The sequence below is a fragment of the Magnolia sinica genome, chromosome 6 (assembly GCF_029962835.1).
Source record: "Magnolia sinica isolate HGM2019 chromosome 6, MsV1, whole genome shotgun sequence".
In the NCBI taxonomy this organism is placed as follows: Eukaryota; Viridiplantae; Streptophyta; class Magnoliopsida; order Magnoliales; family Magnoliaceae; genus Magnolia; species Magnolia sinica.
Genome location: NC_080578.1, coordinates 79,933,667 through 79,961,098, shown reverse-complemented (window position 1 = coordinate 79,961,098; position 27,432 = coordinate 79,933,667). Strand labels below are relative to the sequence as shown.

At 40.7% G+C, this 27,432-nt stretch overlaps 1 protein-coding gene across 3 annotated transcripts; it reads left to right on the top strand.

The window, feature by feature from the left end:
* Positions 1 to 62: 62 nt before the first annotated feature.
* LOC131248914 (protein LIKE EARLY STARVATION, chloroplastic) lies at positions 63 to 13,980 on the top strand. Of its 3 annotated transcripts, XM_058249426.1 has the most exons (5): positions 72 to 127; positions 269 to 805; positions 11,368 to 12,005; positions 12,716 to 12,912; positions 13,399 to 13,980. In XM_058249426.1, exons 2-5 carry the CDS (start codon positions 271 to 273, stop codon positions 13,772 to 13,774), a joined length of 1,746 nt encoding a protein of 581 aa, XP_058105409.1. In that variant the 5' UTR covers positions 72 to 127; positions 269 to 270; the 3' UTR covers positions 13,775 to 13,980. The 3 variants fall into 3 exon arrangements, with proteins under 3 accessions (XP_058105410.1, XP_058105408.1, XP_058105409.1); XM_058249427.1 differs by having other exon boundaries at positions 63 to 805; positions 11,410 to 12,005; XM_058249425.1 differs by having other exon boundaries at positions 63 to 805.
* The last annotated feature ends 13,452 nt before the right edge of the window (positions 13,981 to 27,432 follow it).

Sequence of the window (27,432 nt, the reverse complement as noted above, 5' to 3'; positions counted from 1 at the left end):
GTAGCCAATGGCTGGTGTCAGGGGAGTAGCCAATCCGTCTCCCAGTATCCTTCCCTCTCGCCCAGTCTCTCGATTGTACGGGTGAGCAGAGCCTGCACGTGAACGATTCCCGCTTGAATAAATACCGGTAAAATCAGTTATACCTTCCTTTCATCTATCTCTTTTCCAAGCTTCCTTTTTCTTTTTGAAGCAAAACTACAAAACTCTCTCTTCCTTAAGGGAAAGCTGAAAACTCTCTCTCTCTCTCTCTCTCTCTCTCTCTCTCCAGTCATGGAAGCGCATTTTAGCCCCATCACACGCGCTCCCGTTAACATACGCTCACATCTCCCTCCACCCCACAGAAATCGCCTCTTCTTCCCCAAACCCCCGAACCAAAGCAGACAGACTCATTTCCGCAGTAGAAGAAGCCCCAACAGCCCAAATGAGATCAGAGTTTCCAATGGTGATTCGTATCTTGACATGTGGAAGAACGCCGTGGACCGTGAAAGGAAGACACAGGAGTTTCAGGAGATTTCCGACAACTATCCCTCTGCCGCTGCCGCCGGGAGAGTAGAAGATGATGATAGTCCTGATGCTCTGGATCGCAGGACAGAGCAGTTCAAGAAGATTCTGGAAGTCCCCAAGGACGAGAGGGACCGGGCCCAACGAATGCAGGTCATCGATCGGGCTGCAGCCGCTATTGCAGCCGCTCGATCTCTTCTTGAGGAGAATCCTCCTCTGGAAAAAGCTGCCACGGAGATCGATTTGGGTTCTTCCGGGCCCGAGGTTCCAAAGATCAAGGGTAATGCCGGAATTATTCAAGAAGGTAAGATTTCTGTGAAATGCTTTTATTATGTTTGAGTCATTGTTTATAGAATTTCTTGAATTCTTTCAAGATTGATGAAATCTTGAAATTCTTGCTTGGGTTGTCTGGATTTTACTTCAATTTGGGCATTTTTGCGTTTGGGGTTTTTGTACTTCAAGTGCTTGTTTGGATACACCATTGCAACCATGCTGCTTTGAAGTTGGACTTAAAAAGATACATAACTGCAATTTGAGGGCCACTTCTGCATTATAAATAGGGGTGCTCTCTGGTGGTACCGGTACCACCATAAACTTACTGTGATACCAGGAAGATGTGGGGCCCAGTGATGTGTCCATGGAATCCAACCCGTCCATATGATGCGCCACCTAATAAAACCCAGCAGCTGAAAAGTCGGCCTGATTCGTAATTCAGATGGGCTACAGAAGAGGGGGACATGTTGAGAAAGGACGTCTGCCATTGATTAGAATGGGGGGCTCAGTGTGTTGTTTATATATAATCAAGGCCATTCAGACCCTTCATCCAGTCCGGATTAAGGGTCAGACCGATATTCAGGCTATTTGGAGAATCAGGTAGGTCCTTGTGAAATTCAAGGGTGGGTGTTCCCTCCTAGCTGGTTCCCTTTTCTGTGGCCCATCTTAGTTTTGAATCAGGCTGAGTTTTGGCTGTTACAGTTTTCTGACGTGATGCATCAGATATGGGTTGGATGGTATGAATAAATCTCGTGGGCCCACATCTGCCTGGTCTACAGTGGTACTGGTCCCACTGGAGTGCACTCCTTACGAATACTAGCAAAGTCATAGTTTCTGATATTTCTTCTAGATTTAGCTGAATGATTGCATTGTAATTCCTCTGTGCCTCCAAGCGCTGCCAAATTAGTGTTTGAGGAGATGTAGTAATTTTTGTGTTGCTTGTGATTGAGTTTATCTAAAATTTGCATCCTATAGGGTGCGTTTGGTTGCACACATGAATTGTCCTGCATACTTCAGTTTGATCTAGAGAAGATGTCAAAAACCACAGGTGTTTGTTGGTATTTGTAATGAGAAAGTAGATCTCGAATTGAAGTTACTCTTTCAAGTCCAATTTGAAAGTAACATGTTTGGAATTTGGAGCCTTTACACACAAAGAGACTTCCCAATGTAATGGCCATGGTCATTGATGGTCATTTCAAAGATAGAACGAAAAGAAAATAAAAGATAGAAATTAGTGGCAGAGATGCATTAAGACCAGACATGCTCATTATGTAAGCCATTATAACTTTTAAATGGCTGATACATTGTTTTCTGTTCCATAGAGGCCATTACATAACATAAGGCCACTACAAATGAGTTCATCTCATTTTAGTTAACTGTGGTTATGTATTAGAGATCTTGATCTCTGATACACAATTTCTGTTAAATGGCATGAACTCATCATGTATTAGAGATTAAGATCTCTAATACATAATCATGGTTAACTAAAATGAGATGAACTCAGTTTTAGGCATCTACCAAACTGGCCTAATGCCGGTTTGGACACACCCTCCAAAGGAGCATTTGAAGCATAAACCCACTTTTGAGTCAAACCGGGGTTTTAACCTGTTTGGATGCACTTTGCAAACCCAAGATTCAAAGAAGCAAGCGGCAAGTTGACAGCAGTTCATCATCCTCTCAACAAAATAGGTGCTAAAGTGCTGACATGACGAAATCCACTCTGATTGGTTTTTGTCCAGTCGACTGAAAAAACAGACTTGAGACTCCCTAGTGCAGAAAACCTTCTTTTTTTTTTTTTTTTTTTGCAAGTGTGTCCAAATGTGGTTGCTATTCATACCCCTCTATATTGTTAGACAACTAACATTTTGTGGCTGTTCCACTATAATAGCATTTATATTGATTGTTGCTAGGTTATTTAAAACCTGTTTGCTTGGAAATAAATATAGGGCAAGTCCTCAATCTGTCTTATTGGTTTAACAGAGTCATCTTAATGTTGAGCATCTAAATCAATGAAGCACTAAATCTATACATCTGGTAATATTCATTTCCAACATAAATCTATGAGCACTCCTTCCGAATGTACAAGAATTCCATCCAGAGATGTATCCTCAATGAATCATTCTATCACTTTCCATGCACAGAGCGGCAAACAGCATTAAGATGCTTTATGCTATTATGGAAACACAGGATGGATTCTAATTGGAAACCAACTCTAGCCTGTCATGCTTGAAGTGATCTTTGTTTGGTGCTGCTGCAATATATATGAGCTTGCATGATCGTGAATCCTCACCGTTTGAGTGGTGGGCTCTACTGTTGATGCCTCTTGGTTTTAGAAGCACACTGAACAAAAATACTTAATTGTCTAGTTTGTAACCTTTAACCAGAGGGTGCAAAAGAAGTACAAAAAGAGGATAACTGGTCCACTTTTAAATGGGAAAATCTATTAATGTATGTCTTGGATTCTCCAATTGGTGTTCCGTTTTCTCCACTGATTTAAATGGCAGTTTCAACTGCAACTCGCTTGGGACTGAAAGTAGTATCACTCAACCCAACTCACCTGTTTCAGTCTTGTATCAATCTGGCGACTCATTTTGTTGTGGACCCAAAAAAAAAAAAAAAAACATACAAACAAACAAACAAACTCAAACTACCTAAAATCATTTATTGTGCTCCATGGGCCATGAGCCATCCATGCAAGGGCCCACTAAATGGACAGTTTATATTCATGAACTATCCATTGGCCTACCGACATCCAAGACTGGTTCATTGTGTGATGAACCTGAAATCTCCTCATGTAGATAATGCTCAAGTGAAAACTTTTTCTCAAAAGAATGTTAGTTAATCTGTTGTACTTTTCATTGCTCTATACTCAAATTCCACTATCTCCACTACACTTTCCTTCTCTCTTCTACTCTGTAAGCAGCATGTTCTTTCAAAAAAGTCACAGAAAACAGGAAATTGAATCTTGTCATGATCGAGTAGACTAAGGAGTCTGCTTCACTTTTTATACTTTTTTATGTTTATACGTCTTCGTCGTCAACTAGTAATTGTTGACCTGTTAAGACACACATGCTTACTTCTAGAGCACTGCTCTTACAGATTCCTGTCCAATTACATGCATTAAAAAGAATTTCTTTACTTCTTCTTGAATCTTAGAAGTGCTAAAAAGTCAAATTCACTAGAAGTTTTCATCTTAAAATTGTTTTTAAAGTGACAATTGATTCATCAATTCTGATATTTCTGGTTGGCATCCACCCATAGATGAAAGATCAATTCAAGATTCTTTGACTGAAACAGGACTGTTGAATGATTAATTTTAACCCATCCTTTCCAATGAATCATCCAACTTCAATTGGAGATGACAACAAATGTGACAACAACAACCCAGTACCTCATGATAATTGAATTGGACATTAAAAAAATAAAATAAAATAAAAAATAAAAAATAAAAATAAAAAAAAAAAAAAAAATCCAAGTTAGTTTTATGAGAAAAGTCTTGTTTAACAGAATTGGTAATGGTTGTAACACTCTACTCAGCTAGTCTTTTTAAAATGTGAGCATTCGTTTGAAATCTTAGGTAACCGTGAAACCTCAAGTTTAATTTATTGACTCTATCCATTTTTTCCCCTAAATTTCTTATAGATTTTTAAGAATTAGAATTTATAATCAATAGCTTGTTCAAATTTGAAAGATTACGTCGTTCTAAAGATGAGTTCTGTTCCATTTTCCAATTTAGTATTTATAAAATTATGATATCAAACCAGGTGCGAGGGGGCATCGAACGTGGAAAGTGCCTCCTTGGCTCTGGTCGGCCAGGGGAGGGCTTCAAAACCCCTAAGTTTCATGTCAATTGGATGCGCGGTCTATACGTGGTGATCCGCCGAAGTTTCAGCCCTCCGGCAGGGACAGATTCTGAAAATCGGCTGTAGGGAGAAGAATTGTTGCAAAAGCTGAAGGATTCGGAGCTAGGATGGGTGTAGAAGGTGAGAAGTATGGATGATAGAAGATAGGGGCGGATCGGGATAGATATGACTTCGCACCACAGTAGTTAGCCCTTCAATGAAGGAAGGGCTTTGCACCCAATTGGATTTTTCACGACTCAGGAACTCAGAGGAGTAGAAAAATGCAAGAATTTTTTTATTAAGCCTCAATGAGAAAAAAAAAAAAAAAGAAGAAGCCTACAAGGGGTGCCTATTTATAGGAAAACCCTATACCCCAAAACTCGCACCGTTTGGGCAACCTATTACTTGGCGATGAAGTAAACAAAAATAAAAACTAATCAAAGAAATCTAAATCATCCATGATATTCTAAATAACATTAATAAGCAAAACCTAAAATATGAGATTAATCAAACTAGTGGGCCATGATCATGAGATCTCATGATGAGCTTTACTTGACTCTCGGGCCCACTCCAACGAACCAGAACTCTATCTTCTAACTAGGAGGCCCTCCCTGGACGTCGTCATTGATCTAGATCGACGGTGGAGCCCTCCTTCTCTTTTGTACGTGCGTAGGGGAGCGGCGTGCGTGTGCGTGCGCGTGTGATTTCCCCATCAGCTCTCCCCGGCTCCGAAGATTTCGCCACTGTCGAAACAAAACTCCCGAACCGCTATAGGTTGTCAAGATCAAGTCTCTGAAATCCCTCCTCAGTGAGTCACGTACTGTCTGATGCTGGGTGTGATTTCCATTTAACCAGATACTTTTGAAACCCACTGTCCGACGTCGATACTATCTGATAGTCCATAATATCTAATATTTCCTCTTTGGATATGGGAAGGGTGGGTATGGGAGGTAGAGGTTGGGAAAATAGGTCGGGACGAGTAGGTATGCGAGGTAGAGGCTGAGAAAATGGGTTGGGAAGGGTAGGTATAAGACATAGTAGTTAGGAAGATGGGTCAGGACGGGTAGGTATGGGAGGTAGAGGCTGGGAAGATGGGTCAAGTGGGTGTCATGGATCAAGAGAAAGGTCTGGAGAATCAGGATGATTAGGTGATAGGCTCGACAATGTACCAGTGGTCTCCTAAAATGCAACTAGATCTTCCACATTAAATGTGTAACTAATTCCCATGGAAGGTGGAAGATCTACCATATACGCATTGAGACTATTTCGTTTTATAATTTGAATGGTCCAGCGCTACGAGCGTGTAAGTTACGAATGGGTCCCTGAGAGTACCGCTCTAGCCTGATGTGGACCATCACGGAGTCCCTTACATTGAATTCCTTGAAACATTGATGTTGGTTTGCAGAAAGTGTGTGATGTTCATTACTAGTCATGATCTTCTGCCTGATTTCTTGATGCCATGAATGAATGTGATGCGCAAAAGACTCTGCAGACTCTAACGGCCTATGGGACAGAAACATAAGGACAAGATCAATAGGTTTCGTAGGTTTATAACCAGTAACGACTTCACAAGGACTTAGACCCGTGTACCTATCGACAGAACTATTAAACGCAAACTCGGCTATAGGTAGTACAGTGTCCCATGTTCTGATATGCCCTATATCCTTTATAGGAGGAAACTCATCCAGTAGATCATTAGAAAAGACATTACGAAACTCATCCACTACTAGAATGGCCTTAGTGGGTAACTCTACACTAGCCTCTAGTGCACTCTCTCTAGCCACAAGGTCGTACATATTGTACCACTCAAAATAGTGGTCTTGATGTCCCTCATGGGATGGGTGCACGGGTGCACGCCCATAACTGATTTCTTGGCCACCTCCATTCATTGGTCTATCCTCCTGGATTAGGCATCTTCTCCAATGGTGGGGTTTGTCCTAGCAGAGGTCTTTAGTTAAGTAATGCACACATCAAGTTGTTCAAAGCATTGGTCTATATGTTGTTCCCAGTGCTTACCCAAAGACTCAAACTGCTAGGACAGCTTGTTTAGTGACTCTTGCGATTGTTCCATGTTTAGTGGTCTTGATGTTCTTCATGGGATGGGTGCACGGGTGCACGCCCATAACTGATTTCTTGGCCACCTCCATTCATTGGTCTATCTTCTTGGCCACCTGTTTGAGATCAGGTATCTTCCCCAATGGTGGGGTTTGTCCTGGTAGAGGTCTCTAATTGGGTAATACGTACATCAAGTTGTTCAAAGCATTGGTCTATATGTTGTTCCCAGTGCTTACCCAAAGACTCAAACTGTTGGGACAGCTTGTTTAGTGACTCTTACAATTGTTCCATGTTTAGTGGTCTTGATGTCCCTCATGGGATGGGTGCAAGGGTGCACGCCTATAACTGATTTCTTGGCTACCTTCATTCATTGATTTATCCTCCTGGCCACCTGCTTGAGATTGGGCATCTTCCTCAATGGTAGGGTTTGTCCTAACGGAGGTCTCTAATTGGGTAATGCACACATCAAGTTGTTCAAAGCATTGGTCATATGTTGTTTCCAGCGCTTACTCAAAGACTCAAACTGCTGGGACAGCTTGTTTAGTGACTTTTGTAATTGTTCCATGTTTAGTGTAGGGTGCAAACCAAAATTCAGCAATATAGTTGTCAAAGTATAAGCAAGTTTATACATACATACATACATATATATATATATATATATATATATATAAAAGAAACAACCTAGTTTCTAAAAACAAAAAAGGAAAGTTTCTAAAAACAAATTAGGAAAGTTTCTAAACCTAGAAATAGGAAGCTAAGTTAATTTCTAAAATAATTCAAATAAGGGGATAACAGAAAATTTCAGCAGCTTATGTCAACATTTATGAACTTCTAAACAGCTATATATGATGAGAATAGATACGTAATGGACATAAACAACAAAACTCTAAACATGTAATGCATTCCCCTATAAGAACCCTAAGCATTGATATCAAATTTGATGCAGGACATGAAAATTAACCATGACATGCAAAATCTCAGGCTTTAGATCAAACTAATTCAGAAATATGCACATAAAATTTCCACATCCCATACAAAAGTTCAAACATTCAGACAAGGGGAATCTGTGCGAGTCCAGCCCTACACATGATAGGGCTGGATCAATAAAAATTATTAGCTAAACGATATTTAAAGGAAAGTGAAAATCATCCACACATGCACAACAATCAGTCCCCAATCCAAAGGATTCACTAATTCCAATTCAGAGAACCCTAGGGTAAGAAAATAGGCAAATAAATTAAAAGTAATACAATCTAGGGTTAGGGTTAGGGAGAATAGGTATGAGAGGAGTAAAATAGGCAGGAAATCTGAACCTGGAGATAATCCCCACGTGCGGACAGCGAGCCAGGCCCGTCGCACGTGTGTAGGGGCCTAGCCGCAAGTGCGAGAGGATGCCAAACGCAGAAAGCGCCTCCTTCGTTCTGGTCGGCCAGGGGAGGGCTTCAAAACACCCAAGTTTCATGTCGATCAGATATGCGGTCTATGCGTGGTGTTCTGCCGAATTTTCAGCCCTCCTGTAGGGATAGATTCTTAAAATCGACTGTAGGGAGAAGAACTGTTGCAAAAGCTGACAAATTTGAAGCTAGGATGGGTGTAGAAGTATGGATGATAGAAGATAGGGGCGGATCGGGACAGATGTGACTTCGCACCACGATAGTTAGCCCTTCGATGAAGGGAGGGCTTCGCATCTAATTGGATTTTCCACAACTCAGGAACTCAGAGGAGTAGAAAAAACGCAGGAATTTTTTTATTAAGCTTCAATGAGAAAATAAATCTACAAGGGGTGCCTATTTATAGGAAAACCCTATACCCCAAAACTCGCACCATGTGCACAACTTATTACTTGGCGATGAAGTAAACAAAAATAAAAACTAATCAAAGAAATCTAAACTGTCCATGATATTCGAAATAACATTGATAAGAAAAACCTAAAACATGAGATTAATCAGACTAGTGGGCCGCGATCATGAGTTCCCATGATGGGCTTTACTTGACTCTGGGGCCCACTCCAACGAACCAAAACTCCGTCTTCTAACTAGGAGGCCCTCCCTGAACGTCGTCATCGATCCAGATCGACGGTGGGGCCCTCCTTCTCCTTGTGTAGTGCGTAGGGGGGGCGGCGTGCATGTGCATGCGCGCATGATGTCCCCATCACCTATTAGTAATTACTATACATTTTGATCAGTGGCCATCACATTGATGTTAAAAAATGAACATAGTTACAGCCGGATATTCAACAGGTTAGTTTGAAGAAAATGATGGATGAACCCAATGGATGGTTGATTTTTGAAACACAAGCAATCCTTATTAATATCCATTAGATGGATGAACCCAATGGATAATTCAACCTGCCATGTGTACTATTGAGAGAGGACTTACCATATTCGATTCCTCCAGCTCGTGATATCTTCCACTAGCCGGATGCATGAAATATTTTTTAGGTGCTTCAGTGGACTACTCAAGGAAATGCATTCTAACTATATGGGTACACGTGCCAAATTGATACATTGGTGAGTTTGGTGTGTCCCTGATCAGTGGGTTTGCTTCATTTTCGGGCTAGAGTATGTTAAGAGTGAACTCACCTTTGAATGGCCCCTGATCTTAATAGAGGATTCCACCTATGAATGGCACCAGATTTGAGTACCGTGAGCATTCCTCCTTCATATAAGTTTTACTGACATCATTCTGATTTTGGGCCATGGCCCATACATTTTGGGGAGCACTGTCCTAATGACTTGGATCTTGCACACACTTTCAACGTTGCTAGATGTTGAATATTGTTCTGCATGTGCACTTCCCTACCAGTGTCAAAAATAATAATAATAATAAAATAAAAATAAAATAAAATAAAATAATCCATAACAATCTTAGAAGGGAAATGCTAAACGAACTTGCCTGAGTGCATTTCATTGTACTCACCTCACATGGGAGGTAGGAACATATATGCTAGCTTAGAGCACTCATATGACAACACCCACTGTCTAAATGCCATCTGTGAGATATTTTGCCCATCTGATCATTGGGGTTTGCCATACATGTGGTAGAAGTTGTACGGATAGTCATTTTCTCTGAACTGTTCAGTTGTTATGTACAGATGAGGCCCACCTGATGACAATATCAGATTGACACATGGAATCTAGACAATCTCAGACACGTACGTAGCATTTCCACATGTGGAGTACATTTACAAAGTGCAATCAAGCTACTTCATTTAGCATTTATCATCCTGGAAGGGCCCTCTGATACTTATAGTGGATGTGTCCACTTTTTAACCTACTGACAGCTGCAAGTATTGTAGAAACACTGCCTGGAAGTGATGAGCCAGCAGGTCTCAAAGATGGTAAATGATTAGAGTTGATGTTAGGTGGGCAGCCGGTTAGAAAACCTTTGCCAAGAAATCATGTGAATTCTTGTTTGCCTGCCCCATGTAGCTGGGATAAGGCCATGATGACGATGGTGTTAGCTGCAATTAGTTGTCTCATGATACAAGGTTCACTATTTACAAAGTTTCTTTGAGGCTGGACCAAGTGATGAGAAAAACCATGCTAGCTCGAGAATGTAGACAAAAATAAATAAAATTGTTTGATAGTTTTCCTAAAAACAAACCATATTCCTCAGCTACCATTTGTTAAGTGGGAAGAATTCCTCAAATACAACATGTTCATGGGATGTGTATCTGAAAAGAGGATGTTGAGATGGATGAGTGGCAAGACGAGGAAGGTTAGATTTAGAAATGATTGCATTCAAGGGGACTTAGGAGTAGCATCAATAGGTAATATAAGATGAGGGCCAGTAGATGATGGTTTGGTCGTGTGCAATGGAGACCAAGAAGTGTGCGAATTAGGAGTGAGTTCGCACAAGCTGAAGGCTCTAAAAGGCAAGATGAAGGTCCAAAAGGACACGGGTTGGGGTAGTAAGAAAAGACTTGATGACCTATGGTCTAACTGTAGTTATGAACCTTGATAGAGTGGAATGGCGGAACAGGATTCATGTAGCCAGCCCCAATTAATTAGGTCAGGCTTAGATGATGATGATGGATTCCTCAAATGGATCTACATAAGTGGGAGGAATTCCAATTCCATGAACTGCATAGATAGCTGGGGATGAATGATTATGTGATTTCAATTTAGCATGATTGATTTTCTCTCAATTATTTGTAGTTACTGCATGTATGATATAATTATGAGGTAAACATTATACCTTTCCTATAATCACCAATAGGTTTGCTTGTTGATTGTTGGGATTGGAGTGAGTTTGCTGATTGTACTTTCATATGCATTATTTCTCTTTTCTTTTCTTGTTGACCTTTGAGCTAAGTGGATCAAGCCTTTTCATTATCAGTTTCAGTCTTCGTGAAGTGTTGGAAAAACAATGCCTGGAGAATTCACATATCATATTGTTTAGAGAAAATATAGCTATTATCTTCCGTTCATTTCACTTGGCACATTCATTTCATACTTTTATCACTCCCCAATGGTAGAACTTTTGTATTCTGGCTGTTTTTTTCTTTCATGCTTGGGCACAAATCATGTGAATTTCTGTTTGCCTACCCCAAATAAGCCTCTCGATAATATGTTTCTTTCAGGTTGGAACCAACCTTTTATTCTTACAATATCCTGCATTTCTTCATTGAATTAGTAGCTTATTTGATAGACGGATCCCTAGCATGTTTCTTAACTTTGAACCCATGAAAGAGGCACAAGAGATGGTAACTCCATGCTTCAATCTGGAATTTCAGGACATGGAACTCCTGGTCCAGATTTTTGGTCATGGTCACCTCCTCTGGACAGCAGTGGAAATTCAGAGGAAATCAACACCTCACAGGCTGCACAGAGGCCAAGTTCATATCCAAATCCTGTCAGCTCACTGATGGAAAAAGAACGCTCTCCAGATTTTCTCCCTCTTCCTTTTGAAAGCAACCACAACCCTCCTCTTCCACCTCTGCAATCACTCATAGAGGTTGAGAAAGTTGATGCCTCTTCTTCGTTAGATCTGCCTTCTTCAGCAGAAGAGCGTAAGCTGGATGTGCTATTTTCTACACATGCAGCAGCAGCAGTTGATGCACTTCAAAAGGGCAGTGAAACATCATCACATGGAGTGAATGAGGATGGTTCAAAGTGGTGGAAAGAGACAGGTATTGAATATAGACCTGATGGGGTGGTTTGCAAATGGACATTGACTAGAGGAGTTAGTGCTGATGGAGGAATTGAGTGGGAGGATAAGTATTGGGAGGCTGCCGATCAGTTTGACTACAAAGAGCTTGGTTCTGAGAAATCTGGACGGGATGCAGCAGGAAATGTCTGGCGTGAATATTGGAAAGAAGTCATGTGGCAGGTTAGCCCATTCTTTCATATTGTAATTTAGAAATATACGAGATGGTTCCATATGAGCCATTACTCATGCTCGCCATCATGCATCAGCCTGTGTCTCCAACACGAATAGCTGTCAGATGAATTGCACAGTACCATTGTGCATGGGCCTCAATCCGATAATCACCTGACCACTGGGTCTATGGTGTGTGAACTGTGGAAATTTTCTTTCAATGGTCTACATACAGCTGTACATATCAATGTCCGAATCATATGTTCAACCTGATTTTGGACTGTGGACCATCCATTGCAGCCCCCAGAAAATAGAAAATTCCAATCAATGGTCTACATTCATTTGTACAACAGTACAAGTACCCATCGTAAAGAATTCAGCCCCTGATCCCATCATAACCTAATAATGTTCCCACTAGACATGTCTTTTTCTATTTTTATCTGTGAAACATGCTTATTTGCAGATGCAATGATTCTATTCTGTGTAGTTTTAAATAACAAGGTGTGGTTATGGAGAAGCAAAACCAAGACCTAGCAGACATTAATATTCGAAGCCATGACTTCATAAGATATTATTGTTGCTATTACACCAAACTTTTCTGTTTTATTGAAATGAAAATAAGGTTTGCCAGTGATTTCTGAATTGTGCGTGTTGCAATTTTTGCAATGTTTTGTCAAACCAAACTTCTAAAATGTTGTATGTCTGGCTTTTGTCTTGAGTAGGATCTCAGGAGTGGGCTTTTGCATATTGAGAAAACTGCAGACAAGTGGGGGAAGACCGGAATGGATGAACAATGGCAAGAGAAGTGGTGGGAACATTATGACGCCTCTGGCCAAGCTGAGAAGTGGGCCCACAAATGGTGCCGCATTGATCCCTACACACCCCTGGAGGCTGGCCATGCTCATGTTTGGCACGAGAGGTACCAAAACTAATACATTCCTTCCATTTTCTTTTTCAATTTCAACTATAATTCTAATCATAGGAGTATTCATCATATTGTAATAAAGTAAATCAATTCCTGTATACTTCTAGAGATCTTTCTGGAAGTAGATAATTGAAGGAACTCATGATGGTTTTTTAAATTTTATTTGCCACTTTCTAGACATGGATGTTTCTCATCCTTTCAAACAATCGAGTCAAAGAAACTGACACACTTTGATTTTCAGACCTGCCCAGATAATCATTACTTACTATCCTTCAAAAATGAAGAGGGGGGGAAGCAAAAAAGAAAAAGGACTTGTTAGACGATGACTGAAATTCATCAATGATTTCAAAGTCCAAACTGCTATTTGTTACAGCAATTGATTGTAGAACATCTCAAAGTAGCTTCTTTTCCTGGGTGAAATGGGATCTTTCGTCTGAAAATTCTATCTTTTTCTACTTTTCTGTTTGCATTTGTTTATAGGTGGGGGGAGAAGTATGACGGGCAAGGTAGCAGTATGAAATATACAGACAAATGGGCTGAACGCTTGGAGGGTGACGCATGGACAAAATGGGGTGACAAATGGGATGAAGATTTTGACATTAATGGGCATGGGATCAAGCAGGGTGAAACATGGTGGGAAGGCAAGTATGGGGAGCGATGGAACCGCACATGGGGTGAGCGCCACAATGGCTCTGGGTGGCTGCACAAGTATGGGAAGAGTAGCAGTGGTGAGCATTGGGACACATACGTGAAGCAAGACACTTGGTATGAGAGATACCCACATTATGGGTTTGAGCTCTGCTTCAAAAACTCAGTGCAACTGAGAGAGGTACAAAAGCCAATCGAATTCTCATGAAGCATCTACTGTTTTTATCTTGTTTCCTCCTTTTGAATGATGTTTTCAATCCAATTTGTTTTATCACATTTATGTCATGGCTTAATTTCGATAGCATGGTACGGATTTTATACATACCTTTATGTTTTCTTAATGTGTGCATTGGACCCATGTGGACACATTTTGGTGCCCCATTATCAGTAATGTTTGATGCAATGGTTTCTTTATATTAGCTGTTTCTTGTTCACAATTTAATTTTTATAGAACTAATCAGAACTAGAAAGTTATTATAGAAACAATTTTCTAATCAATTTATATCGAAACAATTTTCCAAAGTCATTTATTTGTTGCAAATAAAGAAAATTTAGTCTTTTGTTCAAGCTTTTCCCAGTTTGAGACATGGTATATGAAAATAGGATGCACTTGTTAAAGATCTGGACCTCTCATCAACATGGTCCCACCATTTATTTGACCTGTCCTAAATCATGGTTGGAAAATACTAACAACTAGACCTATGAAAACCTAGTCAGTGTTAGTGGTCTCTATTTCAGTGGCTATATCCCTTGTCTCAATATTTTCAATGCCGATTTCTTTGTAGGTATCAAAGAAAATTGGATTGATTTTTGGTGATTCATGCCTAGGAGCATTCGATATGCCATAACCATAGAGACATGCACACTCATGTGGTTGATGTTGTGAACCCACTTAAAAATGTCCGCAACCTATCTGTATTGCCCTACCATTCATCTAGTATTATGACAACCTTACTGATAAGTTGTCCAAGTCCACCGCTTGCAGATCTGCATAGCCAAATCTCTGTCACTGGCTAGACCAATGGACTTGGCTTGCTACAATGTCACTTCATTTTTACACATACACACACCCATACCACATGGGCACTCGATCCCATGATCTCAGTGTCGAAACAGAGTTTCTCTACCACTCAAACCCTGGTACAATGTCACTTGTAGACTCATTGGTCAAACTAATCTATACAACAAGCACAGCCCATATGATACATTAAGGGCCTGTTTGGCCAGACGGATCCTATGAGATTAGGAGGGATGGGATGGATTTTAAGGTAATGATGGTGGTGTCAGTGGATTGGTTTAAGATCCATGGGATTGCTATATCCCGGGACAAGTTCACCGAGTCTGTTTGGCACATTTGGCATATCCCGGGATTTTGCCTTCCAATCCCTTTCAATCCTTCTGTCCAAACACGCCCTAGGCACAATTGAATGGGATTAGGAGGGATGGGATTGATTTTAAGGTAATGATGGTGGTGTCAATGGATTGGTTTAAGATCCATGGGTTTGCTATATCCGGGACAAGTTCACCGGGTCTATTTGGCTCGTTTGGCATATCCCGGGATTTTACCATCCCATCCCTCCTAATCCCATGGGATCCGTCCGGCCAAACAGGCCCTAAACAAGAATGAGGGAATGAGTAAAGTGATGCCAATATATGATTATTACATGCAAAGGGAATTATTAAGATTGGATTTCGAGGGCACACAAGCTAACGCTAGTATGGTAGTAACACCTCCCTATATAAGCTGACAATGTCATCTCAGACGGTCAAAATGCTAAATCTATGCCCCGGCCAGTAAGGATTTAATGGGAAGTTTTTCGTTCTCTAACTGATAACAATTGCTAGTTCATGTCATTTAAGTTTTATTTTTTAGAAAGTAGAAGTGAAACTATCAAAAGAAAAACTAACTTTGACTCCCATGAGGCTGGTGAAATGCCCCTAGCACATCCCCTCATGAACACATTCATTCTCCCAAGAGAGGTAAGAAAAGTTCATGATCATCTACAACCATCTCCCTAAGGGTGAAAACTGTCCTCTCAATATGATGTGGGAGAAGGCATGGAGTTCGACTTTTCCCAGAGCAAGATGGTTTTCCCACCAAAATACTATTTCAAAATAAATAAATAAATAAATCCCCCAACTACTTGAAGAAACCCTCGTCAAGGAGTTTTAGTATGAATGAGAAGGGCATATTTTAGTTGAATCCAACCCATCCAAAAGGCTCATCCTATTAAGGAAGTGGGTGCCCTAAAAGTAACGCCAATCAAACCATCATGTGGGATACCATGTAAATTTGGGAAGTTTTTGGGTGGATTTCCATTGTTTTCTAAGGTCAGACTGTTGCTTGGTATATATTGATTTTTGGGTCATCCAATCATTATGAGGGCTCACTTACCGGTGCATTGTATGGCATATACACAACAGGGTTACATTTACACATAGGTGAGTAAGTTCCATGCATGTTAATAAGTCTTGTACACATGTTAATAACCAACAAAGGTGAGTGAATAAGTGTTTTAAAAAAAGCTTTTTCTACAACCGTTTGTAGACTATCTGGCCTGTCGATGAAGAGAGATGTAAATATATTGCTTTAAACAAGACATACAAATGAACATAAAAAAATTATCCCTGAGTTCTATTGGAAAGCTCCAGTTCCAATTCACTTCCCCTCTTCTCCTACTTGAAACTAAACAAGTACGACTCCAACTATCCAATCCAAACAGCACAGGCCCTTTGGATATCTAGGTTCCATATGCAAAAACTGACTGAAAGTTGGGTAGGCAAGATTGCTTAACAATCGCGGGGACTAGGCTCCTTCTTCCATGACTCTGACACAGCACAGGCCCTTTGGATATCAAGGTTCCATATGCAAAAACTCACTGAAAGAAGGGTAGACAAGATTGCTTAACAAACGCAGGAACTAGGCTGCCCCTTCTGTGACTCAAACACTGGACATGGTGTTGGCTCTTATACCAATTGTTAAGAACCTAACTAATAGGTCAAAAGCCTTAGGACTGATGAAACATGTAAAGCTAGGCTCTATAAGCTATTGGAATCGTAACAAATCCCAAGTATTATCAAATGCTGAGTCAGGTCAAGTCTTCGAGTCAACCCAACTCAGCTGAACATTGATTCGAGTTTTCCGGTTTTTGAACTATGATCAAGTGAGCCATACATGGACACTGAATTTGGACCATTGTGACTTTTCCTCACCCGCAATTTTTATGCTACACTTTGACCTATCTCATATGAACACTAGTTCATAATGTATTCTACCTAATGAATGGCCTTAATGACATGTATACCATCCCTCTAGATCTCTAAAACGTATCATAAGGGGGGGAATTTTTGGATGTGTTTGGTTGCACCAGATATCATGATATTTTGTACCAAGTTAAGACTGTTTAATCATGAAATTTCATGATTTTTGGTGCAACCAAACGCAGACTCGAGGGAACAACAGGACCAAGATCGCCAAAAAAATTTCATCTTCCCAAAAAAGAAAAGAGTGTACGCACATGTGCACTTATGATTAACTCACATTAAGGTGGACCGCCACCACTTTAGTTCATGGAGCCAAATTTAGACGACTACATCAAGTTATTGTAGATGGCGAATGCTTCAAAATACACATGGATCATGGACATCCAATCAAGGGTTTTAAAAAAATAAAAATTGTTAACCATCAAATATTAATGGTAAGAAAGTGATGAATATAACTATGTATTGGATGTGATTTTGAAAATAAACCATCCGTAATAGGGCCTAGTTAATGGATGGATCCGATTGATGCATCACTCAGTAACGAAAGACAGGTACACTTGAAGTGTAACGACTTGAGTTACACTATTGTAGTTCTAAAACAAAGCAATTCAGGTATCGGGAGTAGGGCTATCAATGGGCCCGGCCTGGGGTATGTCTCGGCCCGGATTTTGAACTGTTTCAGGCCAGGATGTCGTGCAAAATTCTGATTTTTCAGATTGGAACCCGGCTCGTTGACACCCTTAATCGGGAGGTGAAGTTTGCTGATTTCATGTGGGGTTGAAGCTTCATCCATACAAATGCAGCAGAACACATGTAAAAGATCTGAGCTTTCTGTGCAGTTGGAAACAATGCTCACTCTTCTAGCTAAAAAATCAGGCGGCTTTATCACCATTGTCCGAATTAGAATTATGGTTAACATGATTTTTCTAGCCGTCCATATGTTTTGGTCTGCTGTGGCTCACTTGAGGTATGAAACAGTGTGATGTTTAGGCCAGAATATCTAATCTGTGCAGCTCACCAATTTACGCTTCCTTTAGGAGCCCTTTTCTGGGACGCGGATTGTCTAGTGAGGAGGTCACCACGCGATAGTGGGTACTCTGTGGGGCCCATCGTGATGTATGTATTTTATCCATGCCGTTCATTGGTATATATATATATATATATATATATTGTGAGAATGATTCCAAAATTGAACACCTACCGTTTACAACTTCTTGGGGGCCGCAGAAGTTTTGGATCAAGATGGTATTTGTGTTTTCCCTTCATCCACCTCTGTGTGGCCTTATGAACAGGTTGGATTACAATAAACTTCACTCTACGCCGTAGGAATGTTTCATTAGTGGATGTCATTATTCCCACTCTTTTCTGTGGTGTGGTCCACTTGAGCTTTGGATAAGCTTCAATTTTTGGCTGATACCCTAGAATGAGCTGAAAAAACGGATGGACGGCATGGATAAAACATTATACATCACGGTAGGTCCCACGTAATATCCATAACAATTCATAGGGTGAGCTCGTCAATGCACAACCGCGTCTCCTTCACTGCAAGTTCGCGCATTGCCTGGTGAAACACGCCCCTCCATTAGGTAGTGAGCTCCTCACTGCACAAACCGCGTCCCATTTTCTGCAAGGACGCGCAATGCCCTTTTCTACGAGTACGCGCATTGCCCGGTGACCTAACTCTGTGTGGGCGCACCGTGATTTATGTTTTTTATCCATGCATCTGTTATGGGTGAAACTGGTCTGATGGAGCAACCTGAGTGAGAGAGAACACAAAGCAAGTAGCTCGAACAAGACCTCCGTCCTGATTACCGAGCATGACCTCTATGAACAACTTGAGTACCAACCACCAGCAGTGACCTCAACTTTGGCTCACGTCTTGCTATCGCGACCAACAAACGACTTTAGGTACCAACCCGACCTCAAATATAGGCCCCAACCATAATCGACAGTTCAGCCCAGTCTACAGGACCTCGGTCAATCCAGCTTAGAGGTTGGCCTCAGCCATCAATCTTGATTTCCTCGGATGCCGACCACTCGGAGATGTTCTTATCAAGAAAAAATATCTCCCCGAGATCTCATCGAGGATCTCAGGAAGATACGTGTGACACATCCAGAAGGAGATCATCTCTATGATACACAACCACCAAGTAAAGGCACTATCATATACGCAACTAGTACCAAACGACTATAAACAAGGACCAAATCTATGGTAAAAGGTATCTATAACAACCATAGTTCTACTAGACCCAGAGTCTCGGTTCTAACTTTGGCATCGGAGGGTCCTAGCAGCAGCTAGGGTCCCCATTATGGTTTGGTTTTGCAGGTACACGAAGGCTAAAAGAGACAGTCAGATTTTTGCATCAACAATTTGACGCCATCTATGGGAACCGACAATGAAGTCGTTCCCAACTCACCCATCATCTCTAAGTTGCTCTACAATGGCGAAAGGTAGAAAGAAGGCTTTGGCTACTATCGCTGCAAGTGCTCCCGTAGCGGCCGAGCAGTCTGCAAACCTCCAAGATCTACCCTCACAACACCAAGCTAATTCTGATCCTGCGGTGCCTATGTAGAGGTCCTGCAATCGGGGAGGCTAACTTATTTCCTTGGAAAAGCCGGTCAAAACCTTGACCAGCAATATAAATTGCATAATGCAAATACTAGAAAGGCATAATCCACCTCCTAACCAGGAAGGGGAGGCACCCACAGCAATCGAGACCTATTGACCTCCTCAAGCACCTGCTAACTCGTACATAACCAAGCAACAACCAAGGCAACATAGTCAGTCACCCACCCACACTATGGGAACTATTGTGCTCGCTGACTTCGACTTATGCCACATGCTGGAGAAAATGAGGCGTGGGAAGGCTCCCTAGGTGATGGCAGAGAATGAGGTCCCTTGGGAAGCTGAACTCAGGGAGATACGATGTTAGTTCGATAATATCTAGCAAGCATACCAAGCTCGGGTCCCGACCTCGATTGAGGATATGTTGGAGGAAACAGAGCCACTGTTTACTAACAACATTATGAGATCTCCACTTCTGCCGAGATTCCAGTTGCCACAGATTACTCCCTACTCTAGAACCAAAGATCCAGCTGAGCATCTGTAGTCCTTCATGGCATGGATGGAATTGCACGATGCGATCAGTTTCGTGATGTGCCAAGCACAGCACGAAAGTGGTATAGGCAACTGAAGCCGAGGTCCATAAGCTCATTTGTGCAACTCAGCAAGGCATTTATCACGCAGTTTATCGGAGAAAAAGAAAAGAAGAGGTTGGAGTAGTAGGAATCTGACTTACCGAAAATCGTCTACTTTGGTAGTCAAAGAGAAGGTAGTAGAGGCAGAAGAGAAAATGAGAGGGTTTCAGGGTACTCCCCTTTTTATAGCCTCCTCGATTAAAGAGGCACTACAGCTCACGCCTCCCTCCACGTGGCAGCTGCCGGTTTGCGAACTGACCCGACTATTGAAGTACAGACACGTGTCCACATGCTACTCACCAGGAGCCGAAGAGGCATCATTTCAGTGCACGTCTCCTCAAGTGACCCATCATGATCATTATTGGATCCTCCTCGATCCCCGCACTTGCCGCCTTCCTCTCTTCATTTATAATGACAACTGGGTCTAACCTCCCGATCTCTTCTGTGCGAGGCATTATACTTGAGCATCAGTTTGGATCAACTTGCTTCCCTAGCTTCTGAAAAGCGCTCAGAAGTAGGGGACTATTGTTATGGGTAAAACTGGATTGTTCGAGCAATCAAAATGAGAGAGAACACAAAGCAAGTAGCTCGGATAAGAGCTCGACCCCAATTACTGAGCACAATAAACGCAACCCTGATTACCGAGCATGACTTCCACAAACAGCTCGAGTACCAACCACCAACAATGACCTTGGCTTTAGTTAACGTCTTACTATCGCGACTAACGAACGACTTCAGGTACTTACCCAACCTTGAAGATAGGTCCCGACCATAATCGACAGTTCAGCCAAGTCTACAGGACCTCGATCAATCTAGACATTAGCAATGTATTTCTACGTATTGCCAATATATCAATATCGCTAATAATTTCAATTGTGTAAATTCGAAGCGTCACTTGTATTTCCAATGTATTGATATCACCAATATTTTTTTACTGTGTAATGACACTTGTATCACAAGCGTCTCGACGATATTTCAATAATATCACAAATGTAGAGATATCACATAAAGTTTGTTTATTAAAAAAATTTATTTTAAAATTTTTTATGAGCATATTGTTTATGCAATTTTCAATATGTTGTTGCTAATATTGATAATATCTCAATATTATCGTTATTGCAACATGCTCGATGTCAAGACTACAATCTTTCATTTCCTTTTCAATTGTTGATGATTTATTGGCAAAATATTTTGAGTTGTTGATATTTTGCAATATTAATGAATGTTTAGATGGATGATTGGATGCTTAGATGGGATCGATGGTATGATTAGACTATTTCTTATAATGAAACATGCTTTTAAGCCCCCATTAAATGGAAACATATTGTGTATAGATTCTTTTTACAAATTTTTCATTTCTAAATATGCAAATATATGTATTTTAACATCTTCCTAAGTTTCACTGAAAATTCTACCATTTTTTCATGTTTTCCCATATTTCCAATGATGAGCAATATTATTGGCGAATATCAATATTGTTTCTATATCCCCAACCAGTGAAACTTGTAGTGATACCAATACTTCGAAAACTGATCAAGTGAGCTCCACCTTTGAGTGAGTTGTTCATCATGTGGGGCCCATTTTTTATGTGCATCATCCATTACGTGGGCACACCTTTCTGTGTGTATTATCCATCATGTTGGGCCATTTTGGATATGCATCATCCATTATGCAAGACCTTGGATTGGACCGTCCATTAGGTAGGGCCCATTTGATGTGGCTTGTCCATCACGAGGGACCACAAACTGATGTGGGTCATTCATCATGTGAGGCCTTCTTATGTGGGCCACCTTGATGTGGACCATTCATTATGTGAGCCCCACCTTGAAAATGGGTCGTTCATCATGCGATCCCACCTTTGCAAGCCCACCTTTGATGTCAATTGTCCATCACATGTGCCCACCTTTAATGTCCATTATTCATCATGTGGGTCCCACCTTTGAAGTGGACAATCTATCAAGCGGGGCACACTTAAAGTGGATGGTCCATCATATTGGACCACACTTTGATTTGCGACATCCATCATGTGGGGTCCACCTTTAATGTGAACCATGCATTATGTGGGCCCACCTTTATGTGGACCATTCATCATGTGGGGCATCATCAAGATGGATCGTTCATCATGCGGGCCCACCTTTGATGTAAACCATCCATCATGTGGGGCCCACTTGATGTGGATAGTCCATCATGGGGACCCACCTTTGATGTTCACCATCCATCATGTGGGTCCCACTTTTGCTGTCAACCATCTATTATGTGGGCCACAACCTTCAATATGGGTTGTTCATCATAGGCTCCCCTTTAATGTCAACCTTCCATCAGATCTCACTTTCATTGTCCACCATCCATCATATGGGTCTCGCCTTCATTTTCCACCATCCAGCATGTGGATCCCGCCTTTAATGCAGACTGCCCATTGGGTGGGGCCTGCTTGATGTGGATTATCCATCATGTGGAGCCACACTTTTACGTGGGACATCCGTCATGTAGAGCCCACCTTTGATGTGGTCGTGCATTACGTGGCCTCACCTTGAAGTGGATCACTCATCATGTGGAGCTCCATCTTCAATGTTGGTCATTCATCACGTGGACTCACATTATGAGAGATGGTAAAGAGAAGAGAAGAAGAGAAGAGGATAAGATGGGAATTACTCAAAAAGTTTTGGGACTAAATTTTTTTTTTTTTTTTTTTTTTTTAAAAAAAAAAGCTAAAAAACTCTACCCTTTATGTCCAGTAAACTCGATAAGAAACGGCTGACCTCTCAATCACGTATATTTAAAAACTTTTTGGCTAATTTTCAAAAAAGAAAAAAAGTGATAAAATTATAGCCTAATTTATTTATTTATTTTGGGAATAAGCAAATAAGGCTTTATCAGTAAAGATGCTGAATGGCCCCTGATAGTTTTGTGGCCCCATAGAGTCACTGGTGACCGGTGTCGGCTGTCTACTTCCCTCAGGCATCGGATGAATAGTTTTGTAGGGGCCACTGTGATTCTTGTGTGACGTCCACTCCATAGGTTGTTTGAGAAAAATCATGCTAGGACGTGAGAAGAAAATGAAAACAAACATAAAATTCAAATGGGCTGCACCACAGGGAACAATGGGATAGAGATGAACACCATTGAAACCTTGTTGAGTCCCACCAAAGTTTTGATGATCTTGGTAATTCTACAAGGCCCACCGTGGCGTATTTGCAATCCACTCCGTTCATCAGTTGTGTTGACTCATTTTATGACATAATCCCCTCAAAACTAAGTTTAATACATGAATCCAGTGGGTCACATTAAATGGAACGATAGAAAGCTCTGAAAGCTTTATGAGCTCACTTTATTAACAGGTTTGAGTTTCCCTTCGTCATGCCTGTACAAACTTTATTAACAGGTTGGATGAGTGCAGGCATAACGAAGGAAAGCTCGAACCTGTTAATAAAGTGAGCCCAGAAAGGTTTCAGAGCTTTCCACTGTTACATGTAATGTGACCAATTGTATTCATGTATCAAACTTAGTTTTGAGGAGGGGATCACGTCCTGAAATGAGCTAGCACACCTGATGAATGGAGTGGATATTGCAAATACACCACAGTGGGCCTTGTAGAATTTTTGTTATAGAAGGAATTTTTATTGCAAAAGGCAAATAGTACTCGGATAATCGATTGAACCAATCTTGTAGCATTACTCTGTATTAATCTTTGAGGCTGGTCATCCTCCAAAATCGCTTATATCAAAGGTCTTCCTTTTTACCGTGGATCATTTCAACCCTTTGATAAATTGGCTCTTTTGAACAGTCACCTTAACCTTTACACGAGGGGTTTTATCCATGCCGTCCATCCATCTTTTCAGGTCTCAAAAATGAGGAAGATACAAAGCTCAAGTGGACTACTCAAGTGGACTACAACACAGGAAGTAGTAGTGATAATGACACCTACCGTTGAAACCTTCCTAAGGGCCACCTAATGTTTATTTGCCATCTAACCTGTTCACACAAATATCAGCTTGATCCAAAACTTCTGCTGCTCCCAAGAATTCTTTAATAGTGGGCTTTCAATCCCCACTGTGTAGTACTTAGCCTTGGATCTATCTCATTTTTGAGCTTGTATCCTAAAATAATCTGTCAAAATGGATGGACGGCATGGATAAAGTCCATACATCACAGTGGGCCCCACAAAGCCGTGCTGATTATTATCGGAGTGGAGTGGGGCAGGACGCAATCCGCTTCCATGATGCACACAAACTCTGGCTCTTTTGCCAGTAAAATAACTTTCATGACAAGCAAGGCATGCACACATAATACTCCTTGATATATTGATGCATGTAAGGTGCATGCCATTCCAAAACAAAATCTACCTTAATTCACTTTAATGTCTAGTGATACTTGGCATAACCATTAATCGGATTTTCATATATTCGTTGACGCACCTTACATCGAATAGGAGAATTAGGACTTGAATAGAATCATCAACTTGAGTTCTCCTTTGATGAATCAGTCCATGATAAGTTACATTTCTATGTCATTCTTGTAATGGATCTGGATCTCATCGACCCAAGATGCCATAGATCTAGTGATGCCCATCAAAATCTTATCCTTAGCTCACCGAGATTGTGTCAGCTACTTTATTTTCCTTTCCATTCTTGTATTCAACAACAAAATAATACCGAGGGTTCGAGTATCCATAGGTGGTGACATCCCACCATCGTGTGAGTGTGTGGGGGTGTGTGTGCGTGTAAAATTAATGATAATAATAATAATAATAATAATATATATATATATATATATATATATATATCAATATCATAGCATCTTAAATATCCAATGTTGTTGGGTTAGAGTGCCAATACGCAGTTCAAGCAAATATTTGAAACCATGCTGATCGGATTTTATTGTGAATTTTTGTCCAAATAAATACAGATGCATTTCTTCACCACCGTTACCAAGGCCAACAGGTCCTTTTCATGGGTAGATAAAATGAGGGACCTTCCCTTCAAGGCATGACTTAAAAAAGCATGCAGTCGACCTTTTTGCAAGAGAACTGTTTTGATTCTGTTGCTGATGGCATTACATTGACTAGTAAAGGGGATTGAAAAATCCAACAATGCGAGAACAAGAGGTTCGCCCATGGTAGCCTTGAGGTTGTTGACCTTGAGGTTGTTGAATGCCTTTGTTGCAGCCTCTGTCCATTGAAACGAGTTCTTTTATAACAACGATGTGAGGCAACCAACTATCGTTCCATAATTTTTTACAAACTTCTTGTAGTAATCAATTAATCCCAAAAATTCACTTACGAATTTAATAGTGGTGGGTATTGGCCAACTTAATATGCAAGAGATCTTAGCAAGATCCGCAACTACTCCATCTTTGAAAATCATGTGGCCAAGGTAATCAATGTTGGGAATTGGGCCGCAGAATCACACAAAGATGGATGTAGGATAGCAATCTAAGAGCACCAAGTAAACACAAAGATTTAACGTGGAAAACCCTTTCGGGAAAAAACACGGCACAAAGCGACAGATCTTCACTATGAAAGTAGAAATTACAAAGAGAAAAGACTTACCCAATTCAAACAAGTTTTAATCTCACCCTTGCTACACCCTTTGTAAACCCTCAAACCCTTTTAGAAACCATTTGAATACTTTTAAGAATCCTTAGTTTATTTGGAATGGCCCTAGGAATTCTATTTATAGTTTAGGAAACCACACTTTTGCACCAACTTGAAATAGTCCGGAAACCACCTCAAATTTATGCAGTCCGCGCGCATTCTACGTAACCTTCGACTAGTCGAAACAAAGTTTGGCTAGTTAAAGGGCACCTTCGACTGGTCGAAGATCTCGAAAATTTCAAGATACATTGTTACTGGACTTTAAGCCGAACTTTCTCTAGGCTAGTCAAACTTTTCAGATTTAAGACATATGTTAACAACAATCTTCAAATGTATAGCTTCTTGACCTCTTCTCTTATATCTGCATCACATCATGGCTTTAATCAATGCTTCTCGTGTATACTCCGTCCTTCTTTTACACCATCATAAAGCCTAGAGAAGTTGCATAGAACTTAAACTTCTTTATAGGAACGATCTTAGTGAGCATGTCTGCCGGTTTCACACTGGAGTGAATCTTCTCCAGTGTTACGCCTCCTTCCTCAAGCACCTGTTAGATAAAATGGTAACGAACATCAATGCGTTTAGTATGTGAGTGATAAAAAAAATTTTTAGTCAAATTAATGGTGCTCTCACTATCACAATTAAACCGCACGACCTCTTGCTGAAGTCCCAATTGATTTATCATGCCTATTAACCAAACACTTCCGTCACTGCCATATATTTTGTTTCGGTCGTGGAAAGAGCTACCACGGACTGAAGCTTTGACATTCAACTAATTGCTCTACCTACTAATACAAACGAGTAACCTAAGGTCGACTTTCTAAAATCTACATTGCCTGCATAATCTGAATCTATATTTCCTACTAACTTTGTCCCTATCTTTCCAAAAGTTAAGACTTAGTCTTTTGTACCTCGAATATATTGAAGTAGTCATTTCACTACTTCCCAATGTTATTTGCCGGGGTTTGACATGTATCTGCTTACAACACCGACTGCGCGCCTGTGAAATATCTGGTCTCGTACAGACCATGACACATATTAAACTGTGAACCGCATTTGAATAAGGCATATGAGACATAATCTGTTTTTCCTCAATTGATTTAGGACATTGTTCTGAAAAAAAAAAAACTCAAAGTGTTCCGCGTGGGGAACACTCATCAGCTTTACCCGGTCCATCCCATACTTAATTAACATCTTTTCAAGGTATTTTTCCTTTGATAACCAAAGCCTTCTCTTCTTCCTGTCTTTATAAATATATATGCCGAGAACCCTCTTTCTGCCCCTAGATCTTTAATCTCGAATGTCCCTGATAGTTGAGTCTTCAGTACGTTGATTTCAGACATATCATAACTGGCGATCAACATATCATCAACATACAATACTTGGATGATGAATTTGCCATTACTCATTATCTTTTAATAGACACAATAATCGTATTTACTCTGAGTAAATTTCTAACTCAACATTAAAGAATCAAATTTTTTTTACCACTACTTAGATAACTGTTTCAGGCCATACAACGACCTCATTAACGTACAAACTTTTTTTTCTGCCCCTTTAACTTAGTAGCCCTCTGGTTGCTTCATATATATTTGCTCTTCTAACTCCCCATGTAGGAATGTAGTCTTGACATCCATTTGTTTCAGCTTGAGATCGTATTGGGCAACCAGCGCCAACACGAATCTGATAGATACTTACTTAACTACCGGTGTGAATATCTCTGTGAAGTCGATTCATTCTCTCTGAAAATACTCATTCGCTACCAGCCTCACTTTATATCTGTCATATTTCCTTTTGAATAACCACTTGCA